General features: G+C 58.3%; 1 protein-coding gene across 2 annotated transcripts in view; it reads left to right on the top strand.

Annotated features, from left to right (window-relative positions):
• Positions 1-15,391, top strand: part of TAFA5 (TAFA chemokine like family member 5) — a 267,862-nt gene extending 252,471 nt beyond the window's left edge. For both annotated transcript variants that reach the window (XM_030915774.1, XM_030915773.1), the window contains exon 4: positions 13,302-15,391. In XM_030915774.1, coding sequence (XP_030771634.1) covers positions 13,302-13,310 — 9 coding nt within the window. In that variant the 3' untranslated portion in view covers positions 13,311-15,391. The remainder of the gene's footprint in view (positions 1-13,301) is intronic.
• The last annotated feature ends 1,642 nt before the right edge of the window (positions 15,392-17,033 follow it).

Genomic DNA, 17,033 nt, shown 5'->3' with positions numbered 1-17,033 from the left:
TCAGTCGGAGAAATCCGTGATGACAGCAAACACCTGACCCTGTGCACCTAGGCACTCAGGTAGATTAACTCATTCATTCTGACATCTGCCCATGGGCTGCAGACTGTTCTCATCCTGTTTTACAGATGAGAAAATGGAGGCACGGAGGTGCTGAGTAACGTCCTGAAGCCACCCGCGAACCGCAGAGCTGGGATCCCACCCAGGAGCCGGGAGCTGGAGCCCCTGTTCTCCTCTAGCCACCTGACTGACCTCAGAACCCCAAACATAGGACAGTCCAGTCACATGTATGACGCTCGGAAACGGATCACAGCGTGGGGAGAAGGAGGCAGGCAGATCACAGCGTGGGGAGAAGGAGGTGGATCACAGCTGGCGAGCGTGTCTCATAACCTTGTGATAGACGCACAGTCCACAGGAAGATGTGCAAAGTCCGCAAATAGAGAATTCCCAAAATACGAAATTGAAGCAGCCAGAAAAAATGGCAGAGACAGTCACTGTCAAGAAGGGCGACCAAAACACGCACACGGAGGCCGCTCAGGCGACCAAAACACGCACACGGAGGCCGCTCAGGCGACCAAAACACGCACACGGAGGCCGCTCAGGCGACCAAAACACGCACACGGAGGCCGCTCAGGCGACCAAAACACGCACACGGAGGCCGCTCAGGCGACCAAAACACGCACACGGAGGCCGCTCAGGTGGCCAAAACACGCACACGGAGGCCGCTCAGGCGACCAAAACGCGCATAGAGGCTGCTCGGGTTCACTCATGGTTTGGTTTTTTATCTGATCTCCTTTTGAGCTGACTTAAAGGATGCTAATAGGAATGAAGATCCACCAGTCTCTCTGGAAAGCAGAAAGCAGTTAGGCACTCTCTGTCGAGAGAATCTGAAATTTGTACTCAGGCTGCTTTGGAAGACAGTTTGGCAGTGGCTGAAAATGATGGAGTTACCAAGGGACCCAGCAATCGTACTCCTAGTCTATCCCCCCAGGAGAAATGAGAGCACGTCCACACACAAACCTGTGCACGCCTGTTCTTGGCAGCACCGTTCCCAGCAGCCAGAAAGCGGAAAGCGCCCAGGTGTTCGTCAGCAGACTTGCGGAAAAACACCTTCATACACAGCCGTGACTGGAACATTATTCAGCCGTAAAAAGGAGTGGCATTCCTGATGAACCAACAACCCGGATGAACCTCGGAAACATGACGCTGAGTGAAGGAGCCAGTCACAAGTCTGCCCTGTCGGAGCCCAGTGACGTGAAACGCCCAGAACGGGCCAGGTCACGTCGCCTGAAAGCAGGCCCGTGGCTGCCAGGGCCCAGGAGGGAGACAGGGAGTAGCTGCTGATGGGAATGACGTTTCTTCTGGGCAGATGAAGGTGTCCTAAAGTTGGCTATCAAGATGGTTGCCCAACTCTGGGATATGCTGAAAATCATTGAATTGACACTTTAAGTGGCGAATTGTATTGTGTGTGAATCGTATCTCAATAAAACTGCAGCATGCAGGTACCTAGGCATAGCCTGGTATTTGAGGCAGAAAGGCTCTGACCAGTCTCTCCCCTGGTCCCCTGGGGCTCTGCTCTGGCAGCACAGCAGCCACAGGTGGGGGCTGCCCTGGCAAGACCACCACGCCCGTCTCCTGACCTCTGTTGATGTGAGGACTCTGCCCCATGGCCAGCTCAGAGGCCAGGCACCTGGCCACACAGGCCTGTCCCACCCCAGGTGGCCATTTGTCCTGAACTTGGACAGAGGGCGAAGACCGTGAGACAGGGAGCCTGAGAACGTGGCCAGGCTTTGACCTTGAGCTTCAGAAGCTACTTGGTCCTCACAGCTCGGAGAGCAGCGCCTGGCCTTAGGGACCCTGAGCTGCCCTAGTGGGAGGCGTTTCTGAAGCTGCCTCGGAGGGATGCCTCTGAGCCTGCCCTGCTGTCCTTGGTCCCCTCAATGCCGTCCGCCCACAAACTCACAACTGAATGAGGCTGTGGAGCTGCAGTCGCCGAGACACTGTGGTCGCCCCTGACGCTGGCCGGGGTCTTCTCCTGGGACTGGGAGAGGGCACCACACACTGTGCTGGGTGAGCCTGGGCACGGGGATGGGAGCTTCAGAGCTGGCTGCAGTACGGCTTGGGATGAAAGGGAAAGGTTGGAAGTGGCAGAGCCATGTCCTTCACATGCCTGAGAGGCGGGCGATTCCCAGGGCCGGTGCAGCCCCAGGGATGGGGATGCCAGCCCTGTTCCCTGGCACTGGATGTGACTGTGGCTGCAGGTGTGAGCACCGGCCCCCGGGCTTCCGCAGGGCAGATGGACAGCCTTGCGGCCATCCACTTCCCCTCCCTGTGGCCAGCACAGGGGGCTGCAGCCTCTGAGGTTAGAGGTGGGGTTGAGCTGGACCGGGCGTGAGATGCCGAGTGATGAGTGAGGGCTGCAGTCACTGTGCAGCCCTGCTGTGCCTCCTGTGGTCACCTGCGTGGGGCCTTCATTGGGGGATGCTGTGGCAGGGGTCCTCCAGCCTCCCTCGGACATGAGGGAGATCCTGGGCCCTCTCATTTACAATTCAGCAAGGCTGAGTCCAGGAACCAACCTTCAGAGTGGACAGAATGGGTGACCCACTGCAGTGAGCCTGGGATGGGCGGGGCTGGTGCAGGCCTCCACCCCGGCTGCCGGGGCCAAGTGTGAAATTTCCTTCTTGAACCTGCAGAACTGGGAGCACCACTTAGAGCCCAGCACGGGGAGGGCCGTATTGTCACTGCGGGGAAGGAAGGAGGTGCCCGTGATGTCTACGTTATTTTTTAAATTGAAGTATAGCTCTCAGCAGTGAAACACACACATCTTAAATGTACCACTGCATGGATTGTGATGACACCAAACCTGTGGGCGGCCCCCAGGTCAGACACGGAATGTGCCCTGCAGCCCAACAAGTGTCCCAGTCAGCACCGCTCCCGGAGCAGCCACTCCTGGGCCTCCGGGCACACAGCAAGGGAAGGTCAAAGCCACGCCTGTGCTCCTGAGCCTCATCTCACTGCCTCTGGCCTCCCCTAGCTCCTGGCACAGAGCCCCCCAGCTCAGTCTCTCCAGGACCCTCTGCTCACCCCAGTGAGGGGTGACTGCACCACAGCCTCCCCCGTGAGACTGTCTGTGCCAGTAATCGGGTTAAGTGAGAGAGGCCATGATGTGCACAGTCCTAAACGGGTTATTTTAATTTAAGATGTATAAAAAGCTGACATTCACCAGGCAGGGTATGTTAGTTTCCAGGGTGCATAACCACACAGCTGCTGGGTCAGCTGCCAGGAGCTCCATGTTTTTCACCACTTGTGGCTCTACCTTCAGTGCCAAGGATTGATCGGCCGTCGCAGGCAGCCTGACATGGCACCTTGACCTTGCCGCTGCTCAGAATTCAGTGCCAAAATGGGACTCTGCCTTGATGACACAAATTCATTGTCACCAGCTCCTCCTTTTACCACTGGGTTATAACCAAGCCACCCCTCGTGTGAGTATCACACCTGGATTCTGGTATTCATGATCCCTGCCAAAGGGATGCTTTGCTCCCTTCTCCAAAAAGGAAAAATCACAGCCTATCTACGAAAGCAGCAGCTCCATAGAAATAGCAAACGGCAGCCCACCACTACCCCAGCACTGCTGAGAACCCTCCCCCGCACCAGGGCCCAGTTTCTGGAAGCTTCTAGGAACTTCTCAGAGAAGATAGCTATGAGGCAAAGAGAGGAAAAATACCATCAGAAAGACAGAAATATAATTTTTCCATATTTAAATTAAAGATTTTATTTTTCCCCAGAGAAGTAAGCTAGACTATTTAACCAACCAAGAAATATGTGTTCTTACAGCTTGGCAGCTTGCAGAAAATGTTGAGACTGCAGTCTGCTTCTGTCAAAGCTAAGCAAAAGAGTACACAGCTTTCTTTCCAGGGCCCTGGCACTGCCCACCCTGCCTCCTTCCCCAGCTCTCCGCCTCATGGCACAGAAGGGCTGCGTAGTGAATGCCTATGCACACTAATCCCAGCCTTGGTTAGGGCGGTCTGCTGCCTTCAGCCCGAGGACACGTGCATGCAGGTGCTGTGTCCTCTGGGGCAGGTGAGTGGCCAGCACTGTAATTGCTGAGACAGGGTTAGACATCTGTAGCAGCCAAGATGTGTCCAGAGGTGACAACTGATCTTCAAGCTCACTATTCAGGTCAGTAATGACCAATAAAGGATGAAGTGTTGAGCAGATCTGGGGAGGAACATGTGATGGCTCCATCTGCCTCTCTGTGTTTGTCGTGGGCTTGCTTTCATTACCTGCGGACTGGGTCTCCCGGTGCCATCCTTCCCTCTCAGAGCTGACAGTACCTCCTGTGCATTTGCTGTGCATAGCTCCCTTTATTCCCCGGCGCGAGGCACAATGACTCCGTGATCTATGGCAGCAATGTGGCCGTCGGCGCGCTGAGTCAGCAGAAGCCTGGGGGCCCTGCCTCCTCGACTGTCCGGGACTGCAGGTCTGCTTTTTAGTGGGAGTCTGGTCGGTGCCCGGATGTGCCGATTCCTTAGAACCCACCAAGTGCCCGTCTTCCTGGATGCTGCTGCCCATGCCCACCCCAGCTGGCTTGTTCTTAATTAGCACAGGGAGGAGCTCCCGCTGCAGGCCCCTCTCCTCCAACGCTGGAGAGTGTGAACGGATGCTTTTCCCTAACAGGACCCAACAGTGACTTCACTAACTAGGAGCCCCGAGGAGAAGCCCACCTCCCCCGGCACCGCTGCATGTGGCCTCCCTGGCTGGGAGGACAGCAGGGCAGGAGGTGGCTGCAGGAGCGGGGGTCCTGGGGCAGAGGAGCTGGTCCCCAGAGCCAGCCTTTCCGCATTGGCTTCGTGGCTTTGGGGATTCACGGAGCCTCCAGACTCGGGCCCCTCCCTGTGTGTTTGCAGATAAGACACAGCAATATCCTTCACTGTCTGGTTACGAGGAATAGTAACCATTTCCCACTGCTTAGTAAGCACAAGGGGATCTGCTTACTAAGGGGGCAGGGATGGAGCTGTGCCCCTGGCCTCGGTTGGCGGATCTGCCTGGTGCTGCCTCCTTCCTAACGTGGTGGCACGTCACAGCGCCATGGCTTCAGAAGCCTCTCAGTGAAGGTCCAGCACTATCACTGGCCCATGCTCTCAGCCAGGGACAGACTCCAGAGACCGCGGGTGGGCTCAGCGTGTCCTGTGTCCACCCCTGGATGGAGATTCGCACACGAGATCCCAGTCCTGGTGTTGGGGGCTGTTCACAGAGAAGAGGTGGCAGTGATGTGGCCTTGCAGGGTCTGTAGACACTATGTTGACGACGTGTCCCCCAGCAGGCCTGTTCTCAGTGGAGCTCAGTGACCTCCCGCCCTCACCCCTGAGGGTGGGAACTGGAGCCCCTCAGAAAGCAGCTCTTATGGACTGAACTTCATCCACCAAATCTATACGTGTAAGTGCTGCCCCCCAGTCTTAACATATTTGGAGATAGGGCCTTAAAGGAGAGAAGCTTAAGTGGGGTCCTTGGGGTCCAGGGCCCTGAATCAAGAGGATCCTGTCTTTCTAAAAAGAGGAGGTGAGGACACAGACGCACACAGGGCTGAGCCTGTGCAGACTCACGGAGATGCCATCTGCACACCGAGGAGAAGGACCTCAGAAGTCAGCCCTGCCACACCTGTGGATCCCAGACGTCCAACCTCGTGGGCTGTAGACAGCGAATGTCCTTTGTTCAAGCTGTCCAGTCCGGGTACTCGGTTACAGCAGCCCTGGCAATAACATGGCAGCCTTCTGGATGAACGCTTCTAGAAGCTGGTGAGGAAGGTCGCTGTGGCTTTTTTTCTTTATTCTGAGTTGTAATCTGCAATAGAAAAGGTGCCCTGCATTCTCTCTTATGCTGAACTCTTTTTTGTTGTTAAGAACCCCATGGATGGGGGTAAACACTGTTCCTATCCCATGTTACGGACGGGGAAACGGACTCCCAGAGGCTCCAGCTGGGAGGCTGTGGGAGGTCGAGGCACCCGCTAGGCTCTGGAGGCGTCTGGCTGCACCGGCTGTCCTGTCCCACCCCACAGGCCCCCTCATCCTTCACCAGACACAGGTGCACGGGGCCCCTGCCGGGTTTGGGAAAAGAACTGACCCCTACGAGGATGGTCCTGGTGTGGAGAAACCTGTTTCACAGTGGAAGACATGGACAGCAGAGGACACGGACAGCAGAGTCAAGCACAGTTTTAGTCAGAGCCCAGCTTAACACAGGGACATGGAGGGGACAGGGAAGGCCCCACCCAGCAAGAGCCCAGCCAGAGCAGGTGGAGCAGGAAATGGGTGGAGGGGTGGTGGAGCTGGCAGCGCACTGGAGCAGGCATTGTGGTGGACCAGGTGGCATGGCGGACCAGGTGGCGTGGCAGACCAGGTGATGTGATGGACTGGAGGACATGGTGGACCAGGTGGCGTGGCGGACCAGGCGGCGTGGTGGACCGGGTGACGTGGTGGACCAGGTGGCGTGGTGGACCAGGCAGTGTGATGGACCGGGTGACGTGGTGGGCCAGGTGGTGTGGTGGAGCCAGCAGCACAGTGGAGCAGGCCTTACAGTGGACTGGGCAGCGTGGTGGATTAGAAGAGGAGAGATGGCCTGGGATGCTCAGCGGGGCCGAGTCCCCAGCCAGGAGCTCAGGTGCAGTGAAGCCCAAGGGCCTGATGGTGTGAGCAGAGCCCTCTGCTGCTTCCGCACAGCCCACACGCGGGGCCCCAGCAGTCCGGAGATGTTGGAGCGGTGCTGCCTGGTCCCGCCCTCAGCCCAGCCCTGGGACATAGGCTCAGCAGCCCCTGGGTTCCAGTCAAGGTCCCCAGGCGGGTCAGGCACAGTGTCCAGGCTGTATGAGTCTCCGGGAGCTGCTGGAACAAAATACCACACACTCGGTGGCTTCAAACCACAGAAACCTGTTCTCATGGTTCTGAGTCCAGACGTCTGTGGTCACGGTGTCTGCTGGGCCGTGCTCCCTCGGGAGGCTGCAGCGGAGGGTCCTCCCTGCCTCTTGCAGCCGCTGTGGCCGCGTGGCTCCAGTCTCTGTCGCTGTCTGCATGGGGCCTGCTGCTTTGTGTGTCTGCCCTGAGTCCAGATTTCCTTCTCCCTGTGAGGGAGTGGTGCCCACCCTAATCCGATAATGACCCCATTCTAACTCGATCACATCTGCTAGAACCTGCTGCCGAGTAAAACCCCATGCACAGGTATGGGGTCAGGATCTTCGTGTCTGTTACTGCAGAACATAGTTCAGCTTCAACAGAGGACTGAATCCAGTACAGCACAGTCTTCACTCCTGAGCTCATGGAGGAGGGGGAGGGCTGCCAGGGGCATCCTTATTCCGGCGTACCACGGCCAGGAGCGGACTGCAGGGGAGTTGGCCCCGCTGTGGGCAGCCGAGGCGCTGACGTCTCTGATGTCCTGTCTGCCAGCCCAGCTGTGTTGGGGGAGCTCCTCTATCCTGAGGGAAGGAACCTGCCTGCATTCATCTTTGCCGCCCTCCTGAGTCAGGAGCCTTGTTTATGGCAGATGGATAACTGTTTGACGGATGAGCAAATGATCTGTCTGCACATTCCTCAGCCGACGCCCCCGCCTTCCCTACAGCAGCTGAGTGTTGCTCTGTGGCCTGGGACACTGTGTCTGGCTTGAGTGATCACACCAGTCTTGATGAGTTTGGGGGATTTTACTTGTTAGTTTTTCTGCGTAATTTTATTCCCAGGGTTTGGTTTGCCACCGGGGATGCTCCAAGTCGCACCTGCCAAGGCTGTTCTGCCAAGATGGAGTCATCCCTGAACCCTGCGCCCGTGCAGCCCAGCGGTACGGGGGTGGCCTCGTTCCCAGACAGCCCGGCGGTACAGGGTGGGCCTCGTTCCCAGAACGCACATCTTCAGCCATGAGGAAGGGGCTGGTCCTGAGGACAATGGTGGCGCCATGACAGCCCTTAGTCCCTGACACTTCTTTGTGGGGTCAGGGAGACCGAGGGGAGCTCCGGGCACTGTGTGTTGAGCGTTGCTCTGTAGGGGGTGGCTGACTCCGGCCCCAAGGTGGGGGCCACAGACTGTGGTTCTCTGGTGACCCCAGATGAAGGCCACCCCTGGGTAGCTTCACCTCCTGAAAAGAAGATGTTTTTGGAGTCTCATGAGATGAAGCCTGGTGTGGTGCAGCCAGCAGGGAAGGCCTGGAGGCATCAATACCTGGTGGCCTTCCCCAGACCATGACCTGTGTGGTTTGCAGGGTCAGAGCCGAGTCCCAGTCAAGTTGTAGAGCCCACACTGATTCCCTCAGCCCCACAGCCTTGGGAAAGGGGGCTTTGCAGGGCACTAGGCACAGCGTCCTCGTTAGAGAGCAGTGCTAAACCTGCATGCTCTTCCGGCGATGCGGTCCTAACTTGGGTGGTTTCGTACATTTCTGGCAACACAGTCGTAACTTGGGTGGTTTCGTACATTTCCAGGGCACCTTTACCAACATCTTTTCCTCCGTGTTTCCGCAGCCTTCGGAGGCAGGGGCGGGTTCCTTTTTTTTTTTTTTTTTTTTTTTTTTGAGATGGAATGTTGGCTCTTGTCACCCAGGCTGGAGTGCAGTGGTGCGATCTTGGCTCACTGCAGCCTCCGCCTCCTGGGTTCAAGCGATTCTCCTGCCTCCGCCTCCCAAGTAGCTGGGATTACAGGCGCCTGCCACCACGCCCAGCTAATTTTGTGTATTTTTAGTAGAGATGGGGTTTCGCCATGTTGGGCAGGCTGGTCTCGAACTCCTGACCTCAGGTGATCTGCCCACCTTGGGCTCCCAAAGTGCTGGGATTACAGGCGTGAGGCACTGCGCCTAGCAGGGGTGGGTTCTGTCTCGTCCCTGGGACTATCAGCCTGTGAGGGTGTCTCAGCAGCCCTGACCACTGACCCCTGACCCCTGAACCCGAGTCTGCTACCCAGTCCTGGCTCTTTGGTGGAGCCGGCTCATTACACAGGGCATGGCTTTGTCATCGGCAGCTGGTCTGTCCAGCATCCACCCTGAGCACATACATGACATAGTCTTCAGTGGCTCGACCCTGTATTTTGACACTGCAGAACTGACCTGAGGTCCTAGAATTTGCTCTGTCTTCAGTCTCAGGTCCTAGAATTCGCTGTCTTCAGTCTCAACTGACGACTGTTCATCTGGGGCAGCCGCGGTGCCTCTTGTCAGACGCGCTTCTGTCCACCGGGTCCACCTGGGTGCTTGGAGGGGGCCTGGGAGGCGTCAGCACCGGCCCAAATATTTCATATACATGGTGGCTCTTCTGCCCCTGGGCCCACAGGCCGGGGCTTGGTGTCAGGCACCTCTCCTGGCAGCACCACGGGAAGGAGGGTCCAGAGAGGCATCGTTTCACTGCACACGCACTGGAGGAGGGTGGGCCGGTGAGCTGAGCTCCTGCGTGAGAGCGGGGGCTGCCACCGGTGAAGCCCGCAGGGGCATGCTGTCCCGAGGAGAGAGGTGTGTGAGCTGCACACACAGGATGCAGCCTCCAGGAGGCAGTGTGTGATGGTGCGATGGGCTGGGGTCCTTGTGTCCCTCACTGGGGCACATTCAGCGTCCACTCAAGGCAAGGGCGAGTGTCCCCAGGATACGCCTGGGCTGTTTCGCTTGGTCACCTCTGGCCCCTGTCTTTGTGGTTTCTGGCTGGCACTGGACCTGGCCGTTCTCGGTGACGCCTTTCTGCCCTGGGTGAAGTCACCCAAGGCACTCTGGGCTTTCAGGCTGGCCTCCACCCCGTGCCGTTCGGGAAGCACCCCAATCATCAGGCAGGCACAGACAGCCCAGTCACCCGACACTCCCATTTTCCACGTAAGAGACATTGACATCAGCTGGACATGGTGGCACGTGCCTGTGGTCCCAGCTGCTCAGGAGGCGGAGGTGGGAGGATGGCTTGAGCCCAGGAGTTCAAGGCTGCAGTGAGCTGTGATTGCACCACTGCACTCCAGCCTGGGTGACAGGGCCACACCCTGTCTTGTTAAAGAAAAAGAGAGAGAAAAACACTCACATGGTGCTGGCTGTATTAGATCTCTTCAAGCCATAGCACTAACTCATGAAGTGGGTATGTGTTTACACGTGGAGAAACTGAGGCACAGAGCGGGGACATTCAGAAAGTGGATGTTCAGATAGTCATTGCTGCTGCAGCATTCAGGCCCAGGAGGTGTGGCCACCCTGGGAAGAGGGATTCCAGCTTGACTTCCTCCCAGGTGGCAGCCTAGTCCAGCCTTGTTCCAGGACAGAAGCCCGAGGGGCCTCCTAACCTGTCATCAGAGTGGAGTGGGATGGCAGCCTGCTCCCTTGGCAGAGGGTGGGCCTGCTCTCCGCACCCCTGGGGCCTAGTGCCCGCCGAGCTCCCTGTCCCACCCCAGCAGCCGTCCTCATGCAGCTCACCAGCCTGACGGGTACTGGAGCCCCATGTCCTCAGGAGGCTGGTGGCCGGCACCCCCCTTCCATTAGGCCCCTCGCCTGTACCCTATAGAATGGGCTCGATGCCCTGGAACCCGGGAAGCAGTGGCTCACCGGCTAGGAGGGTGGAGGGCAGGGGAGTGGACACCATAAGCCAACAGGACTGGAGGCCACCATGGTGTCACCAGCCCCGTCCGGCCCCTGCCCTGATGCACTTTGCTGCTCAGCCTAAGAACTAAAGGGTCCTGGGACTCGAGAAGGTTCCCTGTGAAGATGACCTCCTGTGGCTCAGGACGCCTGCTAGGGTTGCTAGAATGAATGCACTGTAGTCCGAATTCCCGATGCTCTGCGTGGTGATTTGAACAGCAGCAACCAACCACAGCCACTCCAGCCCTTCTTGTGGACCTGGCCTTGGGGCGCAGGAAGGGTTGGGGCCTTGGTTGTGACCTGGCTCTGCACCTTCAGGGAGCAGCCCCAGGAGAGAAGCCAAAGGCTTCCTGGACATGGGTGGGGTGCGGTGTGTATTTCTTCCCTGAGTCCACTTGGGTTTTGCCCAAGGTACAGTGTCCCTCGTCCCAGGTGTCTGTGGAGGTGGCACCACGGTCATCACGCTGTCCTGCCACTTTCTTCTCTCCTGCTGTTTACTGGAACCTTTTGCATAGGCTCCATTCGAGACAGCGTGTTCAGGCCGGGCACCGTGGCTTACGCCTGTAATCCCAGCACTTTGGGAGGCCGAGGTGAGCGGATCACCTGAGGTCAGGAGTTTGAGACCAGCCTGGCCAATATGGTGAAACCCCGTTTCTACTAAAAATATAAAAATTAGCTAGGCATGTTGGTGCGTGCCTGTAGTCCCAGCTACTCAGGAGGCTGAGGCAGGAGAATCGCTTGAACCCGGGAGGCAGAGGTTGAGGTGAGCCGAGATCGCGCCACTGCACTTCAGCCTGGGTGGCAGAGCAAGACTCTGTCTAAAAACAATTAAAAGAATAGCATGTTCCTTCATACAGTAGGCTCCTCCTGACCTTAATGTCAGATGGAAACTTCTAATGAGGAAGAGAAAGTATCATTTACCTGGATGAATGGGGCTGGGAGGTTTGGTTTTGTTGTTTGTGTCTGAACACGGGGTAAACTTCTTATGTAAGCCGAGCACACGCTCCACAGGCTCAGGACCACGCCTTCTCATCACTCCTGATGGAAAGGCTTGTGTGGGCCAAGCATCAGGTGCCTGCAGGTGCAGCGGGCAGCTCGGGACCACACCATTCATGTCGGTTTGTTGGGCGTCCACAGCCCAGTGTGATGGCAAGCTCACTCTGGGGCCAGTTCTGAGCCCTCTGGGGACTGGGATCTGGAACAATGGCTACAGACTGGAGGATGCAGACCTTGGCCTTGGGCTGTGGATGACTGGGCGCTCGCGGACCCAGCAGAGGGGAGCTCAGAGCCAACTTCCTTTCCAGGCCCCAGGGGTGTAGTGAGGAGGCGCACCAGCTGCGACCCAGGCCACAAGTGTCTACAGGCAGAGAGGGCTGGCTGGGCCTGTCCGCAGGTTGGCCATGCTGGCAGCTCCAGGAGGCCAGGAGGGGAGGCATCTGAGGCTCCCTGTCTCAAAAGTGTGAGTGTGAGGCTGCTCTGTCCCCGGGGCAGGTCCCTTCACTCCTGAGCCTCAGGTCTCGTTGAGTGCGGGTTCTAATTCCCACGGCCCCATTGGGTAGACGAGGCTGTGACAAGGTGACGGCAAGGTCATTCCCAGAGCGGTGACTGGCACCCAGGAGCTCAGGAACCGCAGCTGGTCAGGATGCTAGAGATGACCCCTGACCCTGACGGAACCTGGGGTTTGGGGAGGCCCTGCAGCTGCGAGACCCTCCTCATCACCGCCTCTGGCTGAGTAAGGGATTTAGTGCAAGGCAGACAAGGCCTAACCCAGGTGGGCAGGTGCCTGGAGGTGCCCGCGCGGGGACAGCATCAGGGTGGGCTCCGAAATTTCAGTAGGGCCAGGGTCCCATGATGAGTTTTCTGGCCACAGTCGGTTCAAGGGCAGATTCTCAGGGCTGCCTGGGGCCCAGGGAAAGGGTGTCGGGGGGAAGCTGAGCCCCAGGGCCTCTGCCTCCTGTTGAAGAGAATCCTCCGGGGGCCAGATGGGGCAGGGGAACATCGACACGGGGACCGTGTGAGGATGGAGGCAGAGATCAGGACGATGCATCTCCCGGCAAGGAGCACTGAGGATTGCTGGGAGCACCAGAAACCCCCAGGGGGCCTGGAGTGGACCCTCCCTCAGATCTTCCAGCAGGAACTGGCCCTGTCCACACCTTGAGTCTGGGCAAGAACTAACTGCTGTTTCAGATTCCCGTCCCCCAGTGTGTGGTCCTTTGATTGGGCAGCCACAGGAATGGCACAGACCTGTAGAGGCCCAGCGTGGATGGCCAGGGGAGGGTGGCTCTGTGGTGGGGATGCGGCCAGGTCCCCCAGCCTGCAGCGGCCGTTCTGGGTGAGCTCTGTAGTCTGTGGCCTCAGAGGCACAGGAAGCTGGGAGGGGTTTGAATTGGATACAGGGAATCGGGAGCCACAGATGGTTCTTGAGCTGGGGAGTGGCAAAGTGATATGGCCGCTTAGAGGAAAGAAGCCAGCAAGTAGGGATGGGAAGGGCTCTGCCTGAGGCCAACAACCCCTCCAGGTCATGCACAGACGGCGCCCCACCCTCTCGAGACACAAGGAAGGGTGGGTGATTTGGGGGCGCTGTCTGGTGGCCTGGATGTCCCCCACAGCACTGAGGATGAGCTCTTAGTTTCAGGCCCTCCAGGAGTTCGGCTGGCGGGAGCCGGGGAAGAAGAGGAGCCTGTGTTCCCTGTGGCCTTGGGCAGCGTCTGCAGGAGGCTCACTGTCTCTCTCTCTTTGCTCCTCAGGTCTCCTGACAAACACAGCCCCTGAGGGGCCCCGGGAGTGGCCTTGGCTCCCCTGGAGAGCCCACGCCTCAGCCACAGTTCTCTGCCCGCCTCGGACTTCGCCCATTCTCTGCCGCCCGCCCACTCCGTTTCCCTGTGGTCCGTGAAGGACGGCCTCAGGCCTCAGCATCCTGAGCTTCGGTCTGTCCAGCCGACCTGAGGAGGCCGGACTGGACACACAGGCGCGGGGCGGCACCGGGCATCAGCAATACGCAGTCTGTGGGAGCCCGGCCGCGCCCAGCCCCCGCCGACCGTGGCGTTGGCCCTGCTGTCCTTGGAGGAGGAGGAGGAGGAGGAGGCTCCAGCAGCCCAGCCCGCCTGAGACACGACGCCCGCCCCAGGGGACTGTCAGGCGTAGAAGTGGCCTCCTCCCGTGCCCCAGACTGTCCGAATTGCTTTTATTTTCTTATACTTTCAGTATACTCCATAGACCAAAGAGCAAAATCTATCTGAACGTGGACGCACCCTCACTGTCAGGATCCCTGGGGTCGCTTGTGGGGACGGGAGGGCATGGTGGCAGATACATGCTGGTGGCCCTGGCGGAGCGGAGAGGGCGGCCGTGGTGGAGGCCTCCACCCCAGGAGCACCCCGGCGCACCCTAGGAGGATGGGCTTTGGCTGCGCGGAGGCCATGGCACACTCGCGGGAGGCAGCCGGGGCGCGACCGGCGATGGCCCCCACGCAGACGCCGAGAGCCCCCGGGAACACAGGCCGCTTGATTCCTCTGTACTTAGATCGACTTTACCGTACTAAAATCACTTTCTGTTTTAACCAGTTAAACATGCCTCTTCTACAGCTCCATTTTTGATAGTTGGATAATCCAGTATCTGCCAAGAGCATGTTGAGTCTCCCGTGACTGCTGCCTCATCGATACTCCATTTAGCTCCAGAAAGCAAAGAAAACTCGAGTAACACTTGTTTGAAAGAGATCATTAAATGTATTTTGCAAAGCCTAAAGTTATATATTTAACAGTTTTTATATGTTGTATATTTGTAGAAAATCCTATTTAACAATACGTGGCAGTCCCGGCCGTCCTGAGAGTCGGGCCGAGCCCCGTGTGTTTCTGAAGACTCTGGGGGTGGGACATGGCGGGGAGGTGGCGCCCCTCAGACCCTGGGGTGCCAGGCGGGGAAGGCGGGCCTCTGGGAGAAGCGTGCGGAGGACCGTGGCATCGGTGTCCCAGGGGCATCGGTCGTGCCCGGGGAGGCCGGGTTCCCTTTGCTGCGGGCCAGGTTTGGTGGCTCTTGATTCCCCCTTTGGTCTCTGTGTTGGTCAACACTGAGTGTACAATATTTTGAACATGCTTCTTCCAATGGGTTTTGTTTCCCGTTTCCTGCCCTTTTCGCCACTCACGGACCTTGAGGCCAGTTGGCGGCCCTTCTCCCCACGTCTGTGTCCCCGCATTCTGAGAAGTCCTCCGTCTTTGTGTCAGTAGGTCCAGAAAGCCGCGCTGGGCAGAGGCACAGGCGGGGCCAGCAGGGCCGAGGAATAAGGGACAGTTGTGTTTTTTCTCTCCTGGCCGTCGTACGCCAGCCTCCTTCATTTTCCTGAGTTCCCGCTGAAGTATATACTACCTACAAGTCCAATTAACATGAGTATTATGCTAGTTCTATCCTACTAAAAAAAACGTAAAAAGATAACTATATAGAAGCTGTTCCAGCAACCATAGACTAAAGATACGAAAGAAAATCCATTTATTTAAGACCGGTTCCAGTATCCATGAGGACTTAATTTACCTTTCAGTCACCACAAATTTATAGGCATTAGTATCCTGGACTAAAAGAAGGGGCTGAGGTTGGGTTTGTCATCACAGAGGGGGCCCACCCTTCCCGAGCTGCCCCGGCTCCGGCGGCCCGGGCCGCAGCCTCTGCCAGCTAGCGTCCTCACGGCCTCCCCCTCGCCTGTTCCTTTTGAAAGCAAGTGTAGACACCGTCGAGGGCAGAGATCGGGAGATTTAAGATGTTACAGCATTTTTTTTTTCTTGTTTTACAGTATTCAATTTTGTGTTGATTCAGCTAAATTATGAAAAATAAAGAAAAACTCCTTTGATAAGCATGGCTTTTGTTCCCTGGGCATGGTGTCCTGGGAGAGGGGCTGTGGCTGGTGTGGCTGGTGGGGATGGCAGGTGGGGGCCAGCACAGGGACCCCCAGGGTCAGAGCAGACAGTGCCTGTGGCCCTCACGGCATAGCCGGCACCGCCTGTGAACCCCTGGGTTCTTCTGCACCCGCAAGGATGGCCTCTGAAGCCCAGCCGCAGACAAGTGGGCAGGGCCTGGCCACAGCCCTCTGGGGTGCTGTCATCCCTGCCTGAATATCGCTGCCCCACACAGACACTGTGCCCTCAGTCCCTCCATGGGTCTGACGTGCGGCTGCCTGAGTGCGGCAGGCATCGGCTCTCCTTCATTCCTGCCCTGGCCAGTGCGGAAGCCCAGGCTGTCAGTAGGGAGGCTGGCCCCAGGTTCTCGTGAGCTGGCCCCACACAGGTGCCAGACACAGAACTCCCCAAGGAGACCCAGTCTGAAGCACCCCCTTTGCAGAGATGTCCACTCAGATCCCCAAAGAGCAGTGCTGGAGCCCAGAGCCTCCTTGCTGCCCACACCTGAGGCCACCTGGGGGGGCCACTGGCTACTCCCCAGCTGCTATTCACAGGGCACCCCGGCCCGGACGGCTGGGCTGGGGGTCTGCGCTTCCTTCTTAGGAGACGTCACTGGTCTTTGGTGCCATCAAGGTGGACAAAGCCTCAACTTTTTTTCTGCAAGGGGCCAGGCTTGTTCTGGGAGGGAGGGCAGGAGGCAGAGCTACAGTGGCTGCAGGAGCCCCGGGCCAGCTTCTTCCCCATCAGCCGCCCTGGTGCCTGGGCTGGAGAGTCTTCGGTTCCCTCCCACAGAGGTGAGGCACCACCTGGAGTGTGGCTCTGGGACTCTGTGGTCAGCACAGTCAGACAGGATGGGGCAGCCTGACCAGGAGAGGTGCCACCAGCCTGTTCCTGTATCACAGTGAGAGCTGGGAGGAGAGGTGTCGGTGTGCTGGGAGGAAAGCAGCCCCTGCCATCAATCCCTGAGGAGCAGCCCCACACCCAGAGGCTGAGCACGGGGGCCTGAACCTGGGCCTGTCCTCCTGCTGTGAGCCCTGCGCAGTCTCCTGGGGGTGCGTCTCCCAGGAAGCTCCCTGCTGCCTGGGTCAGGAGGCACCGGGACTCCCAGCGCTGGCTGCACAAGCTGCCTCTGCTCCCTGTGGACTGAGGGAAGGTGGTCATGACTCGCCTAACTCAGGCTGCTGGGAGCAGTGCCTGCCCCGTCTGAGGGGAGAACAGGCTCCGTCCCCAAGGTGAGGGGTCCGGGGGAAGCCCTTTGCAGGCGTGGATGCCCACAGATGGGCTCTGGGGATGGTCGCAGCCTCCTCTGTGCCCGAGAGCTGCCCTCCTAGGGCCCCGGGCCAGTTGAGCCACCAGCAGAGTCTGCAAATGAGACACTCAGAGATAGTCCTCAGCCTCCCGGGACCCTCTGCCCAGGGCCCCTGCTGGCCACCCTGTGCAGCTCCAGCAGGACAACAAGAGCAGGCAGAGGCCACACCTCAAGGGCACGACCTTGGTTAGGGGCAGCCCTGGCCACTGTTGTCTAAGGGGCAGGGCTAGGGGTCTCCATCCTTTCTGTCCCAGGCAGTGGAGCAGAGTCACGAAGACCTGGCTGGAAGC

The sequence above is a fragment of the Rhinopithecus roxellana genome, chromosome 13, assembly GCF_007565055.1.
Source record: "Rhinopithecus roxellana isolate Shanxi Qingling chromosome 13, ASM756505v1, whole genome shotgun sequence".
NCBI classification, from domain to species: domain Eukaryota; kingdom Metazoa; phylum Chordata; class Mammalia; order Primates; family Cercopithecidae; genus Rhinopithecus; species Rhinopithecus roxellana.
Note: the sequence above shows the minus strand (reverse complement) of the source record. Positions and strands in the feature narration are given on the sequence as shown.